The sequence below is a fragment of the Syngnathus scovelli genome, chromosome 7 (genome assembly GCF_024217435.2).
Source record: "Syngnathus scovelli strain Florida chromosome 7, RoL_Ssco_1.2, whole genome shotgun sequence".
NCBI lineage: Eukaryota > Metazoa > Chordata > Actinopteri > Syngnathiformes > Syngnathidae > Syngnathus > Syngnathus scovelli.
The window spans coordinates 9,249,558-9,272,202 of NC_090853.1; the positions used below are offsets into that span (position 1 = coordinate 9,249,558).

Here is a 22,645-nt window from a genome sequence, read left to right on the forward strand (position 1 = left end):
ACCCTGAAAATGAGCATAGAATGAGGTAAAAGCTGGTTTCTTTTGGAGCAAAGCTTCCTGTGTGCGAGAATTAGTCACATGAATATGAAACGATACACAAAGGACGAATTTCAGAAAAGATAACTGCATATTGGTTGAGTACAGATTGCATTTGGATCGCTTTGAATAGTTTCCTACAAGTAAACTATTAGCCTTACGTACTGTATACCATCCTAATGAAGGATCGAGATGGAGGAAGGTATTTCCTTCCATCATCATAAAGTAGCATGTGTCTGAATCAATACTCTTTAAAATTAGAGCAGAGCTGTACATATAAGAGCAGAGTGCACTCTCTCTTGACTACATGTTTCAGTTCAACTTTCTCATACAATTTTACAATTTAAGTAGGGCACACATAAAGATAATCCTCTGTGACAATCCTGATTCTCACCTTTCTGATCAAAGCTAGCAAAGACCAAATCATCTGATGATTAATGGAGTGTTAAAAGTGACTTTACTTTTCCCAATTGGGGTCACCAATCGCATTATGTTTAATATTTGTGACAGAATATTGTCGTGTGGAGTTGCAATCTAGGATATCTGATTCTGGGCCTATTAAGTATTACAAAATTCTTGCCAATCATGAAGTGAGTGTAAAATAATAAACAAATGCTATGGCAACAGATGCAAAGCTCACAGTGAGAGGGCTTCAGAAGTGGGGGATCAACTCACTGAGTTGAGTGTAATCCAAATCTTACCACAAAAGATGCAGATGTCATGGCAAGAAATTCTCACAGGTAGCCGAGCTGCTGCTGCTGCTTGTTTTGATTTTCCAGCAGTCTGGATGCCCTCCTGTAGATTTCCGCCTCTCACAGTTTAGTCTGGGTTCTATGTAAAGTCATGTTTGCTTGAGACTTCTGGTTTGGGTGACAAGACTTGTGATTGTCAGAAGACAGCTTAAGGGTGCGGTGTGCTATGTTATTATCAGATGTCACCCTATTCAAACAATACAATGCTATATTGTCCTGTCATGCCTTCTTTGTGTGGCCTGCTGTAAACTGCAATAGTGGTGATTGGGTATAATTATTGGATTATAAAAAGACAATGGGTATCACCAACTTTTAAGTGTAGATATAGATGTGTGCCGGTACTTACAGTACGTGTCTAAAAAGCAATCTATTCTATAGATTGACACTCTAGTACTGCAGAGGAGTATTGCGTGGTTCAGTGATTGAAGAACAGTGTTTTATTTCTCCAAGCCTTGCAATGGCCGTTGACTAAATTAAATACAACACAGTCCAGTTCCCTCAGGTGAGTTTTTTTTTCTGATGGTTAATCAGCCTGGCAGTCCATCAGCAAAGGGCGTCTCCTCCAAAGCAGCCGCTGAGCCATTTGTCTCTCCTTTGTCACCTCCTGATTCTCTCTCCTCCTTGTCCTCATCGTGGCTTAGTGGGTCCAAGTCAGACAGGCCAAAAGTGTGCATTTTTGGTTCTGGGCTCAGCAGTGACAGCTGAGGCAATAGGGGCCCATCTCGAAGCTTTGCCGCCATTTCCTTGGCGCTGCACGCAGGGGTGTTGGTCTCATAGACGTCGTGGAAGTTGTTGTAATCAACCTCATAGAAGCCTTTCTCCAAGGAGAGAACTGGGGTAAAGCGGTAACCCCAAAGCACCTCTGTGTCCAGATAGGAACTCCTTGCTTGACACGTCATCCCTAATCCAGGTCCAGGCAGCCGTACACAGCCACACACACACCAAAGGTATGAACAGAGGAACAGACACACACATCCAAAATGGACAGGAAAATAAACACATGTACACACAGACAGATGAAAAGAAAAGGGGAGAGACAAGTCAGTTCATTTTTTTTTTGCGGAAGCTCAAACTGCATACAGAAAATGCCATGCATCAGTCAAACCACAGCTGTAGGAATTCTGTTAGTATTAAATATTCAAAATCATTTAGATATTCCTGTACCAATTGAGAAAGGTAGCCAAAATATTTTTCAGTGCTCTACTGATCATACCTACAAAGTGCAATAATTATGCATTTATGCAAATAATCCACTGGAATTTAGGATGTTATCCAAGGCTTTTATGTTGTCAATGCTCTCCGTGACATTTTTAAAACTACTGTAGCAATTGATGCTTTAAGAAAAATTAAGAAGTAACATTGAAGTAAATAGCCAACCCAAGTTTTGGAGCTGACTGTTTGTTTTATTTTTCAAATGGTGGAAGGGTTGTCACTGGAGTAATCCTTTCAACCAAAAACACTGAACACAATTTGCTCAGTCTATTGCTGCCCTTGATAAATAGAGTGAGTCCATTCCATGTGATTAAAAATAGAAGAACAGTTGATTCAGACTGATGCAGTGTCTTTTGTTGCTGCTCAAGAAGGTGCTCATGGCCCTTTCTTTTTCAATTCCCTCTGGAAATCGATGGCCCCGTTTCTATTTTGAACTTGTCAAATATTTGCCTTTTTTTATATTTTTTTATTTAATAAAAGGCAGCCTTTGTTTGTTTTTCCAAAATAATGTTTGTTGCTTTTCTTAACTGCTGGAAGGATGTGGTTTCTTAGTTCATACTGAAGTCCAAATGTTTTCCTGTCCTTTGGTAGGTAAAAGAAAGTGCCCTGCTAACTTTCACAAACAAATCCATAAAGGGATATTTTTTTGCAAATAGGGTGTACCTCTTTTAAGAGTCACATAACCACAAACTTTACAATACAAATGAGAATGTCTAAAGTCAAGATCCCAAGTAATAATTCAGATTTTTTCAAAGTCTAACAAAAAAGGTAATATTCCCCAAGTGTGTTTGCTGTGTTGTATACATCACATTAAAAATGTCAAGATATAGAATCCAAAATAGAATGCTTACACAGTCCTGTCCTGACTGCTCAGCAAAATCAAAACCATAAGCATGTTGTCATCAGCTGTTAAAACATTAGCTGTAGTATAAAGTCCCATAAAAAAGGTTTTATGATTCTGACATTTGACCCTGGAAGGGATTGACTCTTTCTATTATTTCCTGAGTAAAATATTTTCCAAATTGTAGCTTGACCAGAATCCCACAATGTCTTGTGCATGGGTGTCTATTAAAGGCTGTGCAAGGTCAGCGGGATGAAATCAATAACAACAATAATTAAACCATGTTGGAGTTCTCTGCCTTCATCCTGGATTGTGGTATAGAAGCACCCTTTTAAGGCAGACCTTTTAACCCATTAAAGAAGAAACATAAAAGAGCACTTAATACCATAATTAAGGCTGCTCCATTTAGGTGAGCCACTTCTTGATTATTGTGCTGGCTCGCCTAATAGGATGGAGCCATCTTGTGTATTTCTTTTCCTCCCATGACATCCACCTGTGATTGTGGGGAGGTCAATGCTAATTGCCAACGCTGCCCGCATATAAAGTCCCCTTGATAATTCGCCAAATCTGTATTTAACATGTTTTCATGTCAAGTGCTAATACAGTGTGGAAGGGCCAAGGTCACCAGACACATGTTTGTTTTGTTAAATCTTTTGTGTTTCCCCTCAAGGCTTTCCATGTACCACCAAGGTCTTGAGCTGACTAAGCTTTATCACTCGTGGAATTATTTGTCCTTGTGTTTATTTTTGACTATGCTGGGGATACGCTTCCTTCAGGGTTTACTGTTTGTAGTCAGGACATGTTCTTACCAAGTTTTCTATGTGGCAATGTGTTGCAGCTTAGGGCTTGTTTTTGGAAAATAAAAACATAAGAGGATTCACCATCTAAGAGGATTAAGAAGGAAATGTTGTACTCTTCTGTATACTTTGCCGATGCACTTACGTATGTTAGCCGAATATTTTGTGAACACTGAAGCCAAATTAATGGACAGTTCTACTGACCAGTAGCGAGACATTAATATTTATTTATGTTTTCATTGGTTGTTTTGATATGCAGTAATATTCATTTATTTTTTAAAGATTACTGTACCATTTTTCCTCATTTTATGATGCTTCTTTTCACCTTAAGTGCCTTAAAGAAAAATGATCACATTTGGCAAATTTATTTCCCTAAAACTCACCCAAAGAAAAATATTTACTGCTAACTTTTACTAAGACTTAGCTACTACTAAATATTCAGGAGAGTAGGCTGCAGATACATACATGAATTGTGTACCACATAAATGTAGTATTATAGAAGGCATGGTGATAAATGAATTGATTCCTTTATTGACTAAAACAAAAAAGCATGACTAGCTTGTAATGTTTACAAGTAAACAGTACATCTTGCACATCATAAAAAACTAGATTGTGTAGCACAAAACACTCCTTATTTGATATATAAATATTACAAAGGATATAAGATAACAAAACTGTCATATGTGTACGATTGTCAGAGACCGTTCTATAATGAAAACAAGGTTTGTTGTCGGCAACATAGGCACACGCGACAGGGCCTCTCTGACACAGAAGCTACATTACGTATATTCACTGCAGTATAGTGATGAAGATGTTTGCTGACTTTGAAGTTGCCAAACCAATCACCAGAATATATCTATAACAAATACATACGCTTAGAGGTTATGAGTGGATTCTTCTGCTATCTGCAGTCAGCTATTATCTGGCTGAACTATAGACATTGCTTAGTAGTGTATTTGAATGTGCATACACATTGGTTGGCAACGTAATGATGTGTGGAAAAAATGACATCAATGAGTCTTATTAGCATTTTGAAGAACTTGCAACTTCACTCTGACTCATTGATGATGCAATATCTGATTCATTTTTTCATTTTCCCCCTGTAATATCTTTTCCCTTGCTATAGTAATCCCGCATTTGACCGTGGGTTTCATCACTTCAAATATTAAGTGAGAGTATAATTACAATTTTGAGCATTTACAGTGTAGAAATGACATTAAAAAGACAATGTTTTTTATGAGTGCCTTATTTAGCTACATTGCTGCAAAAAGTGACTGGAGTAGTTGATTTACTCAACTGCACACAGTGGAATCCTAATCTACTTTTAATCATATAGAGACCTATTTAGGGCTTAACAATCAAATTGTCATTAAGTGCAATTTATGTCGAGTGGATCTGATGGAAGAAGAAAACCATTTCTTCATTTTTGATGGTAACAGATAACTATGCACACTTATTAACGTGAAAGAATTGTTACGTGCATTGATGATGTGTTGCTCTTTTGGTTCGTAACAGAATGTAAATGGGCTTTTTAATGAGAAATGGGATGGCTCCAGTTACTATCCATAGTTTCCCTGCTGGCATAAGGGATCTGTCTGAGTTTGATAAGGCTTTGATTGTCTTTGGTTGAAGATTGGATCTAGCAAAACTTGTGCCAGACTGGCGCCAACTATTTACTGGTCCATTATTGTGTCAGCACCTTTGAGCTGTGGCCACATGTCCCTGGTGCGTATGTTCACCTACCTTTTTTATAGCAAAGAGCCAGCGAACAATAAAGTTGTACAGTGTCACTGGGATGATATACAGTATTGAAGATGCCGTCACATAGCTTTGGGTTGGTGCTCTGCCTATGTGAAACCCAAACTGGTATTTGATGTTTCGCAAGTAACCAAACCCGAGTTTGGGCATGACCACTAGTACTAGCGTCTGATTGTTATATATGTGATCATTAAAGTAAGCTAACATTTGTCAGGCATAGGCTTGCAACAAGAGTCTCATGAGGGACCGTGCATGTGAGTGTGTGTGTGTGTGTGTGGGGGGGGGGGAGTTAAAGGCAATGGCCAGATTGGCACATTGCCCAGTGGAGAAGGACAGTGATGACACTAACTCCTGAACGCCGCAACGGTTTGTGCTAGTGAAGTGAGGGGTGATTTAATGCCTGGGTCAAGTATCCAGTAGTGTGATCAGGAAGCATGATGACTACTGGTGCTTTGGGAGAGAAAATAAATATAAAAATCAAATGTGAAATAGAGCAGAAATGTTCAGATGCATACAAAGACATGCCTGATCGCACCAGGGAGCGTTGTGCTTTGTACATGTTTGCCTAAGAGTGTAAACCCTTCTAATCAGTCCATGTGTCTCTTTTGTTTAATAATCTCATAATTACCAATACGTATGTACGTATAATACTATGCATTTGTTAAAAATAAATTATAATTACACAATCAAGAACAAGCTGTAGTAAATCACAATACCTGCTTCCGCCAAAGCAGACAGAAAACCCATTAGAGCTGACGATTAACAGGACACTATGGGCCATTTTACTGTAATCACATCATTAATATGTTTATACCGTATTTTCCAGACTATAAGTCGCTCCAGAGTACAAGTCGCACCAGCCATTAAATGCATAATAATGAAGGAAAAGACATATAAGTCGCAATGGAGTATATGTCGCATTTTTTGGGGGAAATTTATTTGATAAAATCCACCAAGAACAGACATGTCATCTTGAAATCTTGAATTTAAAATAATAGAATAGAAGTAACAACAGGCTGAATAATTGTACGGTATGCTAACGTTACACGGCACATAAACAACGAACCGAGAACGTGCTTGGTATGTTAACATAAGAAGAGTTATTCCGATAACTATAGCATAAATAACATGCTAACAAGTTTACCAAACCATCCGTGTCACTCCAAATCACTAAATCCAATGTAATCTTCAGCCTCCGTGTCTCTTTTAAACAACTCCGCTAACTCCGGAGGTAGAAGAAGCGGCGCTTCCTCTTCTACGTCAATTACGTCAGACTCAACATCCGTTGCAGTTCCAATTATTCCAGCCTTTCTGAATCCTGACACACAGGCCCAGAGCGCCCTCTTGCGATTTAGTGTGAATATAACATGTGAAATGTTATAATAATGTGTTAATAATTTCACACATTAGTCACTCTTGAGTATAAGTTGCATCCCCGGCCCAAAAAAACTGCGACTTATAGTCCAGGAAAATACGGAAAGAGTTTGGGAATTGGTACAGAGACAATTTTATTACTTAATTTACACCACTTTTACTCTTTTAAGTAAGATGTTGTAAATTCTGAGTTTGTGCCTGGAAATTTGATTTTTGGAATTTTACAGAACTACCCGGTGTTGTCTGTCTTTTAAAAAGAACACGCCTGAAGCAGTTTGGAAGGGCTTAGCGTTTACTCAAAACAAAGACCAGCGGTGTGGGTGGTTTAACTTCATATATACGTCAAAGAAAACCTCGAAGTAGCAACAGTGGAAATGTGTGTCTACGCGTGTAAGAGTGTATGGGAGATTCTTATCCTTCAGTGACATTTCCGATAAAATGTTGCATTATAAAAAATATAAACATCAACACCTCTGCCGAGCTCGCTCAGTTTTGAGAAAAACTCAACTATTACATTTTTACTATTGCAACAGCACCCACCCTTTTTCACCAGCAATTTTGCGGTATCTATTGAGTAATTTATTACAACCCCACCACATTGTGTTTATTTCATACCTGTGGCTTCCACCATGCCCTCGAGGATGACCACTATCTCGAATTCCTCCTTCTCCATTTGCGCCATAGACATCTCCCAGAATGGGCTCTTTTCGTTAATCTCGTGGGAGATGATGAGTGGCGACACCAGGAACAGGCGATCGTCTCCTGTGTCAAAGCCGATGTTTATGTCAGTTTGGTTGAGCGGGATGAACTCCCCTTCCTTGGTCTGCTGCGAGCGGATAAGCTTGGCTCGGATCGAGGCCTCCACAATGTGTGAATTCCTCAGGTCCCCTACCCGAAACATCAGGCACATCTTGTTGTCTCGTACCGATATGACGGCGTTGTGTGAGAACATGAGGGTCTCGGCGCGGTTCTTTGGCTGAGAGATCTTGACAAACATGCAGCCGACCATCATGGCGTTCACAATAGAACCCAGTATGGCCTGCACCAAAAGCAGTATGATACCTTCTGGGCATTTTTCTGTGATAACACGATAGCCGTACCCAATTGTGGTCTCAGTTTCAATGGAGAAGAGGAAAGCAGAGACAAAACTGTTGAGGTTCTCCACACAGGGGGTCCATCCTTCTTCATCGGCATGCAGGAGATCCCCGCGGATGAGTGCAATCAACCACCAAAGAAAGCCGAAGAAAAGCCAGTTGACGACATAGACTAGCGTGAAAATAAAGAGACTGAGACGCCAACGAAGGTCGACTAATGTTGTGAACAAGTCACTGAGGTAACGGTAGGTCTCTTGCACGTTCCCATGATGAACGTTACATTTGCCATCCTTTTGCACATATCGCTGACGTGGCTTCTTGGCGGGGTCAGATATCAGGTGTGTTCGCTCTGTTGAGATCTGTGCCTCCCGTAAGTGTTTCGGAAGCTTCTTCACCTATATGGAGAAAGCAGATGAAAAAGCAATGTTAGAGAGTATAACAGTATTTGTCTGCTTTTCAGTAACTAAATGTCAACCACCTTAACGATCATGGAGCTGGAGCTTGTCCCAGCTGATGTTTGGAATAGAAGCACTAAACTAATTGCAAGACACTGACAAACACAAAGAAATGGTTTTTTTGCAATGTGAGAGGAAGCCAGAGTGCTTATACCACTTAAGTAAACCCACCGCTAATGTGTACTAATAGCTACAAAATTAAAAAATGTTCACGTCCATTATTACGTCAAAGCTTGTCATTGTTATGGTGACCCAATAGCACTTTTTTTTCATACTCTATAAAGTGACAAATCATTCGAGTTGTGTGCAACACTGTAGAGTCAAATCAGCCAATTCAGCTTCTGACCGTAGCTTTTTTAAGACTAATTACGTGTCAAAATTGTACATACCCCACTGAGTTTATTAGGTGGGTGGGGCCACACGTTCCTACAATAGGTTGAACCCAGTAGCTAAATTGTGTTTCTTGTTGCATGATTGGTGTGGATATATTAGATCAGTGTACAGTATACGGGGAGCAAGGGGGAGAACAGGTTAAAGGAAAAAAACCCAAGGACATTGACTCTGTTGGCCCAATTCCAATGAACGATCTGGCTCCAATGCCTCCGCCTCCCTCTCTTTCCCCTGTGTCCTCTATCTTCACACCTTGGATCTTGGCAAGCCTGCATCGGAACAATTGAACATCCTCCAGCTCTCCCAAAGATACTGATTGCATCTTCCACAAAGGGTTATCCACTTTATAGCTGTCTGATGAAGATGACCTGCTTGCAACTCATCTCCCCTCAATCATTGTCTTATTTATAACATTCCGGAGAATGAAATCAGTGACTGTCAAAATCCAAATTCTTCCCACTATTTTTGGACGTGTGCACACGAGATGACACTAATGGAGGATGGCGGCATCTTTCAAACAGACCAAGGACATGCTGGAACCCCACTGACACTTCTAATATGAATTGACAAATTGAATATGTTGTGTTGAGTCAAGAAAACAGCTCCTGCCCCCTTTATACAGTCAGCCGTTAGCCAGGCATGTATGCAATCCATCGCTCTCCAAAGCCGCAGTAAAATGACGACACTGTATCTATATCAGTGGTTCTTAACCTTGTTGACGGTACCGAACCCAACCAGTATCATATGTGCTTTGACTGAACCTCTTTTTAGTGTTTTTTTTTTTTTTTCAAATTCAAAACATAAATATTTTTTACTGGTGCACAAAATGAGCCGTGCATGAACATCACCTTGTTCAAAGAAAAAAACCCAACACAATGCATGAACTCAGAACAAATTACATACCTGCAGATTAGTGTGACTTCTGCTATTGCCTTTGAGAGACCAATTCAGATATGCGTCATCACGAATTTACACAATAAATTAGGTATGTTCGGACCTCCGACTCACCGAACCCCTAGGATTCGATCAAACCCAGGTTAAGAACCACTGATCTATAGTAAATGACATCTTTGAAGATGCTTTGATTGTATAGTACTTGTTTTTGTAGCATACGCCCAATGTTTTATTCAAGACTTGCAAGGTTCATTGAGTTGCGTGGTCCTCACTTGAGCGCCTCTAGATAAACATAAATTCACTTACCCAAGCAGGTATTGAGTTTTCTGCTATCAAGTCCAGGTGAATTTTGTATAAGAAACAGTTAGACAAAGAATTATTGAAAGACCATGCTTATTGATTGACTTTGCAATTAGTGGTTTGATGACAATGTATTCACTGGATGTCAGGCACAGGTCCAGCATTTCTTTTCATCCTGGGGCCAATGGGGTTCATGACACATACAGAGAGGAGCAGAGAAACCCATTTATAAATAGATTTTAGAATATCAAATAAAATCCTGGAGTGCTGTATTTAGGCTACACAGATTTTTAGTCAGATAAGCAGTTAAGAAAATGGATGGATGGATGGATGCATTTGTTTTTATAGTTTTTACAAATCTTTAAACGATAGACCAAATAAAAAGCCCATCAGGCTTGAGCTAACAGAGTGATTAATGAAGCTGTCACAAATAGCGCCACCCAATCTTTGGCCTTCGTAGTCAATATGGTCCCTGCGGGTGACGTCTTTAACACAAATTCATTAGTCCTCTCTATATTACAGTGGTAAGTGGGTGATGCTTTCTCTTATTGAGCTTTCCTGACCACACTAGGGAAGGAAGGACAAGTTGCCATCACGGCCATCCTCCACTGCAAAGCTAACGCCACCCATTTGAATTACAGTAAAATGCTCATTAGAGAAACGGCTTCAATTACTCTTTCTAATCTGTAATCTACACAACCATTTGGGCGCATTCCTCCCAGTCGGGGTTCTCATCCATGTATGTATTTTTTATCTCCTCTCTCTTCTTGCTCACCTCTCTTCATACCAGCTTCTCTCTGATGTAGTACATGAATAATAGCTTTGGCTCTTTAGTTTTACCTGTGCAGGTGTAACACCTATCTGCATGTTGTGGTCCATGAGGATTCTGGAATCTCCCGCCATCCTCAACTGAAGCTCAACACCTATAGAAGATAGGAAAGTGTTGCCATTATAGCCCAGACACGACTTGCATTCAAAACAAAAAGCAATAAGGTTCTTTGTGAGATGAAATCACAACTATTTAAATTATTTATTATAAATTTCGCCACTTTGTCAATGACTATTAGACAAAACACAAAACTGCCACACTTCTTTGAGTTACAGGGTTTAAAAGGTTAGTTGTTGGACAAATGGCCACAATTGCCACATCCCCTTATATGTAGGACAAATGTGTTTCTTTGCTCAATTCCAAAGTATAATTTAAATCTAGGAAGGGATACAGAGGCTAGACTATTTTTAGTCCCTATCAATAACGCGCTGCAGTTCAAGGCGGAACAAATCCCCTGCATTTTTTCTGCACTGTCTCGTTTTAATATACAGACCTGCCAAAAGAGTGCAGCCAAAACAGACCGGTGAGACTGCAGGTCGTCGGCAAGACCATATTGATACAGTATGTATTTTATTTGCATTTATTATTTAAGACATTGGTTCCTCTTCTAAATGTAAATGAACATAAATACAGTTGTTAGACTCAAGGATTGATGGGCCAGATCTGGTCCGTCACATCTCTTTATGAGGTATTGCTAGCATTTTTTTGGTTACCAATGCCCCTTTAAATAAATGTAATTAAGTTTTTGACCGTTACTTTCTGACAGGTCCTACTGGACTCTGATTTCAAAAACGGGTATTCTTTAATTTGGTGGTGTCATCAATAGCTGGTTTCGGGACAAAATCTCATATGTCATCATTTAGAAAATGTTGTATTTTTCCACAAATCGATATTATTGTTTTTTCACCAATCTATATTATTATATAGATTTTTTATTTTATATTATACATTATAGTCGATATTAAAGACATGGGAGTGTAATGTTTACAAATTAATCTTAGATTTGACAATGGCTTGCTCTTTTTGATGATGCAACGTTAATGATTGAACAAGCATGACATTTGGGAGTCTCATGAAAAGTGGAAGTACAAGACTCAGCCTGACATCAACAATATGTAATATAAGGTGATCATTTAGGAAGTAAAAATATAATAATAAAGTACACTGATGTTGGCTGCTCACCCATAGTATTTATTTATTTATTTATTTATTTATTTATTTATTTATTTATTGCACACCCGAACTGTACTTTATAGGAACGGGAAGTACAGTATTTTTAAAATGGGATGCATCTATTGTATTAGAAGAGTGGGTTTTTATTTGTTAATTGAGGCACATGGTCTTTAGAGGTCACTTTTTGAGAAAACATGCTATGCAGTTGCTAAATGATCTGTTTTTCACATTGATTTTTGGGAATGGCAAAATGTATGAATTATGCTCACTGGTAGCATTTCTGCAAGCGAACAGGCATTTGCTTGTTTGTCCCTTGTGTAAAGTTGTTGGGACTTAACAAAAGATCATGTTAGAAGCCCTATTTTTTGGTACTAATCCTGTTAAACCTTTCAAACTACACGGGGCAATTAATTTAGAGAGCCCCAAGGTGTTGTTTAAAAATCAGTGACTGTTAATTCACCAAAGGAGCAAGGGATTTCCTAGTGCTCTGTAATCAACAGTGCTAAAAGAAACATGGATAAATGACGCATTCTGGCTGACATTTCCTTGTCATCGGTTGCTAGCATCAATCAATTTGATCACTGACCAGCAAAGGAGAAGCAACCAGAAGGAGGGAGAGTAAAAGTGAGAGGAACACATCACAAATCTGGCCCACACAGGAATGTAGTGTTTACAGTGATGGTCCAAAGCAAAGGGCAGAGTGACGTGACAGGCATCCAAGCAGGGGGGGCAGAGAGCATGTGCGGGAAACACACAATGCTTCTCACTGAATACATGAAAAATATGCTGTTTTGCAGAATTATGTTTGCTTCTCCCATGACTTTAGCATATATCCATGGTGCTTCATGAAATTCAAGCTCCTACAAAATTGTCACAGAGACTGATGGGCCTCACAGTAGACTCAACAATCTTGTTTTGTTTTGGTGTTTTAAGAGGGTAACACGCTTTTATCTTGTTACCAGGAGGGTGACTGGATGCTTTCGCCAATGCTTTCGTGTTTGTGTTGATAACAGGATGATTGTATCTGTTGTGATTCTAAGGAACAGGAAAGAATGGCATGCCAAGCCTTTAATATTGTCGGCGACACACGCTGTGGCGGATAAACATCAACAGCAGTAAAGTAAAAAACGAAATAGGCAAAATAGGCCAGCCTATAAATATAACTGCTAAACGCTGGCAATACTTTGATGTAGACCATGTTGCAAAGTTAACACAACTCTATGAGCAAGGTCAGAATGCCCACAAGTGTCATCCAGGCCAGTCCACCATCATTTGAGTGCCACAAAATAAGCCAATTGGAATTTTGTCCTGACACTGATTTTATTCTTTTCAATACGATTGAGCACACCATCAACAACGATTTTGAAGTTGTTATAACAAATTCAAACTTGGCTTTTTACTTTGCTTCCATGGAGTGGGCACTTTTAAAGCCGAGAGCTTGTGTTCAGATGAAGAATATATTGTGCAGAATATTTCATAGTCATTGAGAGCAGTGTTTGTAAATGTATAGGGAGAAAAAAATAATGAATACAAATAGCCGTGGTATGTTGCAAAGTCAGCAAAATCACTTCCAGCAGTTTTAAATAGGAATGTAACTGCGGCATTACTGGTTGCTCATCCGTATACATTAAGAGTCATAATTTACAGTTAACTGTTGTCACAGACAAAAAAAGATACAAAAGTCATTAAAAAATAAACAAACCTGCACAATGAGTATTAAAATAATAAGTCAAATAACTATAGAAAGTAAGCAAGTGGAGATTGTAAAGAAAAAAAAACGAATGGTGTTCAATACCACTATTTTTATCTAATCCGATAATGAATAAAACTCAAACTAGTATGATGGGATAATTATATTTTGCACAAATAAATATGCTCCTGATGATCTAAAAATGAAACAGAGCTTCTGAAAAAGTACATAACCTCAGAATTATGTCATATGCTGTTTTCCTGGGTTACTCAAAATAAAATTGCCATTGAATAATAGTTTTGTTGCTTTTTACATCACTGTCTTTATTCATTTGAACAACTTCAATCGCCATGTTCAGCACCACTTACAGTGTGCCTTTCAGTCTGCCTCATCCTAAATAGCACCACACATGACTTAGTTTACACTCTGTCATAATGCCATTGTACAGACTCAAAGTGAGACTGAGTGACTGACGGAGCAATGTGCCATGCTCCTACGCAGATGAAAAAGTAGTTCCCTTCAGACAAGATCTCAAAGTCTTATTTACTTTCCACCATGTGATAATACATGATCAGATTATTCATTATCCAAAATACCAATATTTAGATTTCAGTATTGATTTTAGAGCAGGACGATCTGTTATCAAAAGGAATGATATTTCAGTATTGATCCGCAAACCACTAGAAGACATCACAACTAAATGCCAACGCTTATCTTGCGTCTCAGCATCGTAGTCATGGAGGCTGCTTTCCTTGAAATAACAGCAATGAGTTGTTACTTGTCGCGTCACGATTATGTCTCTGGCCTTGATGGGCCCATAAAATGACAAGGACTTCATCCCTATCTTTGTTCACTTGTGACACTTTGAGGTCGGGCGGGTCAAATGGCTAAAAATGTCCCCAGCAAGTTTGGCTCCAGGCCGGACTAACACTGATACGCTCATAGACTCGCATATACAAACTTCACACCAACCCTCCCTCTTCGTTTTCCCATTATGTCCGATAGCGAGCCACTGTATCAAGTTTTACCCTTCTCGTGGATGACCTTCTACGGAGTGACACTGCTGCATTGAGACGTCCCTCTCACTCTGACTGGAGAACAATTTCTCTAATGATATGTCAAACTGTCTCAATCTCTCTCTCACAGACTGCAACTCTCTTCAAACCACCAAAAGTTCTAATCTGCTACTAGTGTCAGACACGGTGATCCAGAGGCATATGTCTCAGTTTCTATCAGCACCTCATAGCTGGAGAGCAAAGGAATGTCGGAGAATAAAAAATGTGTGCGTGTGTGTGCGTGCGTGTGTGTGTGTGTGTGTGTGTGTGTGTGTGCGTGTGTGTGTGTGTGCGTGCGTGTGCATGTCTGTAAGTAATGGCATCAGTGTGAACTTATTTTATTTTAAATTAGTTTATTTTAAATGCTAGCGAAGTAAGTGAATATTTTTGCTGTCCATGTGCATCCATTTTTAAGAAAGTGATTGTAGATTTGGGCAGTAATACCATTTGAAAATATTGTTTTACTTGCCTACTTCTCTACAGTCAGCATATGAATTGTACTAAAATTTATTTTAACTGCAATTTTACACCAGCGGGTGTAGCTGTAATACAAGTTGAGCTAAGAAGATACCCAAATGTCCCTTGGTTTTCAAGAGATTCAATCAGCAAAAGATTATAAAATATCAAAAAGATGATGTCGCCTATTTCCCATCCCCTATTCCTCCCTTTTATCTGTGTTAATGAGCTGCAAATGTATGTGAATGTATTTCCCCAGGGGTAAAATACGCTCACGCTCACTCGATGCTTACGTAAACCTGCAAAAAAAAAAGGGGGGGGGGGTGAAAGAAAACCCTCCCATGTGTAGAAAGCACTGTATGTGCTCTCTTCTCACGTCTTAATGGCACTGCAGTGATTTTATTTTGCTTAAATGATCTACAATCTGCATAAATTAGACTTCCTTTATTAGTTATGCTGATTTATCGTCATTCTGCAATAATCTGGATGCAAAATAAGGAAATTTAATAACAACTAATATGTAGAGCTATGTTTGTTTGCAGTTAATTATTTCGATAGTGTTTTGCATTGTTGATCACATGTGAGTCTTACACTCCTGCACCCACAATTAGAAATGTAGTAATGCAGACACTGTGTAGATGCAGGAATTCTCAACTGGATTTAGCTAAACTGGCACGACCTGATTGTTTATCATCTAGACATCCGAAGCATCTCTGCTATTGTCTGCCTACCTTAACAAAAAGACTACTCTTGAATTACACAAAGAATTCACCACTATTATAACATTCAAGTCAGATGAAAGGTGTCTTATCCTCATTGACCGCAGGACTAAATGTTCTCATAGTATTTCATCACACATACAGTAACCTGCTGCTCGCAGATAAGAGTAAAATCAATTAATGAAGAGTGGACTCTCTTTCAGTGTCATTAGCCACTTTTGCACTGCATATCACTCAAATAGACTCTCCTCCATTTGAGATGCTCAGTCTTCATAGCTGCGGTAAACTTCTCTGTTGTTTTTGACCTTCCAATTTCCAAACAAACACATTGTGGTCAAGACAATACAATTCAACAAATTCTTCATGCCACTCATTGTGACAGCGCTGAAAAGAAAATCAACTATTACTTTAGCCCTTGCAGACAACACATTGCCATGACAACAGGTATGGTGCATGGCAGGATTGAGTGCGAGTTTAAATAATCTACAAAGATCACTAGCTGGATTTGTACCTGCAGAATCCCAATACTACTAATAATAAAGAAATGTGCGAAATGTGAAATGTGTCTATAACCACAATGACCATGTCATAGAAAACCAAATAAGTGTAGGCTATAATCTTTACGGTCAACCTACTATCTCTGCCTTTTTTGCATGTGAACCTTGAAAACCACAAATATTGCTGCATTGTTAAGTAGCTGCAGTATGAAAGGTGACCTGAACCCATTTGTTCTCATTGCAGTATTTTGAAAATACAGTGTCCTGCTGTGAGTGTGCATCTCCAGTGTGTGCGTGTGAGGTCAAAAGACAAAACGGAAAGTAAAGCTGAAATATCAGTCAAAAGGTAAAGGAAGCTTCGCACATGCTGTACTGTACCTATGCAGAAATATATACGTAAGCTTAGTGAGGCTTTTGGCGACTCAGTAGTGGGCTGTTCTATAAATCTTGCTTGGCATCGTGGGCGCAGTTAAATTTGCATTGGTTGATTTATGAATGTTTTTTTTCTCTATGGTGTGATCGAATTATATAAGCAATTTTAGACTGCTTAATATATTCATGCAATGTCAAGCACCAAGTTTGCAATAATACCCAAGAACCAAATTTAAATCATGTTATTATTCTGGACTGTTACATAGAAACATGCAGTATATTGTCACCATCTGATGGCAACATGATTGTCAAGTTTATAATAGTTTTGACTTCTAAACATAGTCCATAGTCATGTCCTGGTAAAAACTGAATCTGTTGTCATTGATGGTGCTGTCTCAACATGACATGCAATGCTATTTAAAGCATTTCATTTCGTTCAAATCATGGAATTCATCAATTCATTTACAAGAGCTCCACACAATCATCTTTTTCATATGACAGGCTGTGCTTTCGTGCTGCTGTTTTGGTTAGCAATTGAGTTCAAATGGGCCCAGAAGTAACTTATTTGTGAACAATATAGCGAACTAGCATAATTATAGTTGCTACCTGTTCTTTTCTTTGATGTGAAAAGTAATGCATCTATTTGAGTGGCTGTTAATTTGTTTTGCATGGATGAAACACCCAGCAACTGACGAATATGTGAAGAAATACTGAACAATATAAACAAATCAAAAATAACTTCTTTAAGAACTAAGAATTGGACATGTACGGCTGTCTTCATTCCTTTTTTTAGGCTCAAATATAAATGAGTGGCTGCTGTGGAAGCAAACGTAGTAGTCTTCCTTTGAGGTTGGCGTTGCCCCCATGTCCCCTTGTGACCTATGCCCTGAATTTATAAACAGATCCAGTTATCACAATGACTTTGGAGAGTCTCCTAATGAATAAAACTTTGCCATCCATTGCCCGTTTATTAGGGTTGAAGATGTGGCCAGCCTCGTGGGAGAGGTGCGCTGAGTCGCAGCTACAATGATGATGCTGATAATAAGGTCAAAAGGCCTTCTATCAGAAACAGTTATGTGTTTGCTGTTCACACTTCCCCCAGCGCACTTGAAATAGCCAGTAATGGCGCAAGCAGCTGTGAGCAGGCTCATTAAAGATTATGCTGGTGAAAGAAGCTTGTGAGAAGTGTCTAAGGCTTTTGTTGCTGTATTTTAAAATCCTGCTGTTTGAGCGCACCTTGCCTTTCTGCTGTTTAAGTAAGAGAGCAGTGATGCCTCACTTTTCATGTTTTTTTTTTAATCCCCAAAGGAAAAATTAAAAAATATTGAGTGAGTCGGAACGACGACCGGCTTTAAATTCCCCGTTGAGACAATAACGGGCGGACTGAGGCTTCGGGGGAGCTGTACTTGATTAATACGTCCGCTCAGTCCACTGCCTTGCCATAAAAGTTTCACAGCGACTACTTTCCGGATGTGTGTTCAAGTGAGTACCAAGGGGTAGGTGGTTGAGATGCTTGTTCCGAGGGAATCGAGGTACATAATTTTTAGTCAATGCTTTGGTGTAGCCTACAATATTCATGAAAGCACAACCAGTAGCAATATCCCCGCGTCCACTCTTTCATCTTCTGCTCCCGTTGAATAGCTAAAAGCAAAAAATCATGCTGTGTGTCTGTGGTCCCTACACTCCTCCTTCTTTTCCTCCTCCTCCTCCTTCTCATGTTCTTCCAGTAACGCAGATGCACATTCACGCTGTAAACTCCTGCATTGCACTGAGAGCAACTACGAGGCAGCGCGCGTTACACGAGGGGGGCTGACGAGTGAGCTTCTCTCTCCGTTTTTGCGTCATAGACACCCCAGATGCACGGCGCTGGCTGATATACGCATCACCGCAGTCACACTGGCGATAAAAGATGAGAAGAGCAAGATGTGATGATGTGATTAGATTGCAGGCTGATGGAGGAGGCTAATCCAGCCACTTTCCCCATCAACACTTTTCCTTCTCCCTTGAGGTGTCAGATGCTTCCTTGCTCTCATCCAAATTTGTGGCTTTAATTCCTCCCTCTACTCTTCTCCTACTCATGCCACCTCATCTGTACAATTTGTTCCCAAAGTGATGTATACTTTTCATTTAGCAAGCGACTCCGGATGGGGATGTTGGCTATGCAACGCAAGCCATCATGCAAAACAGATGCCATCCATCGATACAATGCTACTGCTATCATCAGTCATATGTATCAGGCTTACCTTCCGGTCTTTGTGGGAGTAGTTGTCCCTTCGAGGCATTTCACAACTACTCCCCTCTCCAAAACTGTGCCTCCTTTTTTTTTCCCGGCTTCTGCCTCTTCTCTATAGTCACCCTGCTCCTTCTGCTCCTCACAGCTCTGTATCAAGTGTGAGCAAGGGCTCTGTGTCTCCGGCAGAGAGGCATGGGTGGGGGAGATAGAGGCAGACTCAGAGTGGGAGAGAGAGGACAAGACAAGGGGATGTAAATATGCGCCCGGCGTCTTGATTGTTTCTCTCTTGCCACTTCCACGCACACAAATTTCCCTCTGGATTTGTCCCTCACGTGTGTATATATATATGTGGGCTTGCTTGTGTTGTGAAAAGTCAAATACAGTTTTGCAGGGAGAGGTTAGAAAAGGATGTGTTTGTGTATTTAGCATTGAACACGCAGACAAAGCAGTGCCAGAGTGTGGGGGAGTGTGGTGTAATCATTTGCCAGAAAATGCCTTGAAGGTTTGAATGAGATGCAAGAAGAAAAAAAATAGACAAAGGGAAGGTAGTGGGACCATAGGGAGTAGAAAGGTGAAGAGTGGCCAAGTAGCCTACACGTTAAAAGTGCAAGAGGTCATATTGACCCAGATTTCCTCATGAGGAGTACACGAAAAGTGTTGTATCATACCTCTGCCCACAACTCAACAAAAAAAGTCTGTTCTTGACAGACACTAATATATCATTGCCACTGCTTAATTAAGGCTCATCTCTTTGAGGAGACTTTGGGGCGCTTGCTTTTTCATTTTAAAATTGCACCGTGGTAAACGGAACCCTTGTCACCTAGAATTAACAAAAATGAAAAGGAGAGTTTTATTTGAGAAGAGAGAGCAGCAACAATACAATTGGCTGGAGCAAAGATGAGAGGAGATATTGCAACATCCATAACTAATGCTCAGTAACAGAGTACAATAACATTTGTGTGCATACATTTTTTTTAATGCTAGCCATTTATCATCTTATTTTACGAATAACGAATCTAGTCGACCAGTGAACCACCACTACTTTTATCTCCCCCTCCTCCCCTTGATATTGTCTAATAATATGCCATGATGTAGTAGGAACATATGCCAGGACATTTACACCCATGGCTTAAGTGACAGAACTCAGATTGTAATTCCTAGTTCAATGGAAGAGGAAAATATATCTTATGAAAATATATCAAATGAAAATCAGAACGTTAGCTGGACATCCATATATATTATTATATTATTTGCTTACTACTGTGTTTCTATTGTCCTTTGTTTCTGGTGTTCAGTGCTATCTTTGCAGGTATGGGGCACTTGAATACAACTATGTTGGATCGAGCACGATGTAAATCTAACATAATTCATGCTTACCACTGTATCCTCATACATGTGTCCAATACTTTTAAATAACTTGTAGCAAAATGTACGCTCATGATGACTATTTATGACTAAGATATGTGTCCACATGAATGCACACACACGCACACGCACACACATACCACAACCCATAAAGACGTCACACATTCGGGATGTCAAGATTTTATTGCCATACCGTGGAGTAGGTTTCATCTTCCGCGTTTAAAGGAGAAGGAGATGGAGAAGGAATAAAGGATGGGAAGCGCTTTGACGCCGCTTGTCATCGTAAAGTCTCCCCATGTACTTCTCGCTTTGAGTTTAGGTGAAGATTTATGACTCTGTCTTGGCCTTTGTATCCCACTGACAGCCCCATACCCCCCAAACTCACCCCATGGAATTGCCCTGCCACAACGAAAATGGAAGAAAACTGTCAGATTCTGCTTGTGGTACCGGCAGCAAACGGCCAGGGAGCCAATTACAGGATTATAGGGAATCAAGTAAAGTCTCTGCAATAATGAGGAGCTTGGGACCTGCCAGAAGGACGCAAGTTCTGGGTTATATGTGCACCCTTCCCTCAAGCGCTGATCATCTTCCTTGTAATGAATAAGGTTTTCCTTAATCTGCTCTATTGATCTGTTGTTCAAGAGCCCCCAAGTATCTACAATTATACCCCACCTTATATGCTCACCCTGTGGAAAAATTCAGCCATTTAACTGTACTGCCTGACATTAATCACATATCTTGCAATGACAAATTGTTGACACATTCATTACTGAGGAAACCTGTGTACGGTTCAGCGGTATTTGCATAATAGGACTGGATATCACTTTATAATAGGGTCTTTTAGTCTTGTAATAGGCAACCCATTAGCAAGATCAAACTCTGGCTGCCCTGCTGGAGGAAGATAGACACCACAGTGTGTCTACGGTGTAATTTGATATCCACCAGTGCAGACTTGCATATGGAGTCATAATCACACTCCTCCAGGAATGAACAATCCTAATTTGGATCAGCACCAAGTTATAGACCATCATAGTGCTACTGCATGTTCCCAGATATTGTCACAAAGGCTGGGATCTTCGGCCGTGTTCAAACTTGAGTAATGAGTCCTGATCATCCAAAAGCACATTTTGACATTCATGGTAGTTACACAGGCATGTTTTCATCCTCAGACATTTGTTAGCTTCCATATCCAACATTGCCTTTGACCATCTTTCAAGTCAATGATCTGCTTGGTTACATTAGTGTATGGCAAGGCTCAAAATCTTTTTACATCAATTATTGACTTCTTCCTCGACCACGCTTTTGCATTAGCCAAAACCAAATAAAAAAAAGAAACAACCAGTGATTAATGTATGACCCTCTTTGATGAGAAGATTATTGTAAGTAAAAGTTATAATTTTCGAAGTTAGATCATGTCCACTTCACCCTTCAGAGGGTGTGGATTAAAAGTATCGACATTTCATCAATTTCTCCTCCCCATTCTTTTGAAACGGTTCATAGACTTGGTTGGGTGCTGGAGACGTGCTGAGACTAGCAGTACTAACTCGTTTACAGTCCATAGCGTTTGTCAAGCTGTGGTCCTCAAGCAATCATTTCATAAGTCATAACTGAGAATATTGGGTCATCCTTAAACCTCACTAGCCAAGGCTCTGGGTTTTTTTTCTTTCATCATCACTTGTTCTCAACCTCCTTGTAGGATTCATTATCTCTGATTGAACCTCTTGTCGGAGGCTTTGGAACCGGAGTGAGCAGCCTTGTTGCACCCCCTCCCCACCACCCTCCAAAAAAATGTGCAAAGCTGTTAAATAGATATGGAAGAACAGCCTCAATAAGCTTATCAGCCCAGCCATGAACATTTACTTGTCGAAACAAATGCGTGGGTCCACACATACTGCTGAGTCGTTGCATGCAGAATATTTAGCTAGTTAACCAAACGGACATTTTGCATTTTGTGCTGAGAGTCATGGGTGGGTGGGTGATGCTGGGCAGCATTAAAACAGCTCGCACCATGGGTAAATTCTAGTTCAGGAAAATATGTGAATTATTAAAAATCTCCAATTGCTTTTAAAACAGAGCTTCTCACCAATAACAACATATTGGTACAATATGATTATTATTGCAGGGTGGGGGAAGCAGGACTACAATCAAAACAAAAACAATGGACCATCTTATAGTTCTATCATCATAAAGAGGGTTAAGAGAAAGAGTACATCTATTAGGCTTTAAATTATGAATTGAAATGAGTGTGTGGCTCGACAGAGCAGTGCAGTGTTACATAATTTAGGGATGCTGTACATTGTGTCTCTTATGCACAGAATTTCAATGTATGCGAGTGGAAGTGGGACACTGAATG

At 39.8% G+C, this 22,645-nt stretch overlaps 1 protein-coding gene across 2 annotated transcripts in view; it reads right to left on the bottom strand.

Annotated features, from left to right (window-relative positions):
- Window positions 1-1,202: 1,202 nt before the first annotated feature.
- Window positions 1,203-22,645, bottom strand: part of kcnj5 (potassium inwardly rectifying channel subfamily J member 5) — a 35,158-nt gene continuing 13,715 nt past the window's right edge. Inside the window, exons 1-4 of one of the 2 annotated variants that reach the window (XM_049726545.2) lie at window positions 18,938-19,168; window positions 10,744-10,826; window positions 7,386-8,259; window positions 1,203-1,689 (exon numbers count right to left, since the gene is read on the bottom strand). In XM_049726545.2, the coding sequence (XP_049582502.1) occupies window positions 1,316-1,689; window positions 7,386-8,259; window positions 10,744-10,806 (1,311 nt within the window). In that variant the 5' untranslated portion in view covers window positions 10,807-10,826; window positions 18,938-19,168 and the 3' untranslated portion in view covers window positions 1,203-1,315. Of the gene's footprint in view, window positions 1,690-7,385; window positions 8,260-10,743; window positions 10,827-18,937; window positions 19,169-22,645 lie in introns of those variants that run through there. The other variant, XM_049726546.1, reaches the window with a different exon arrangement.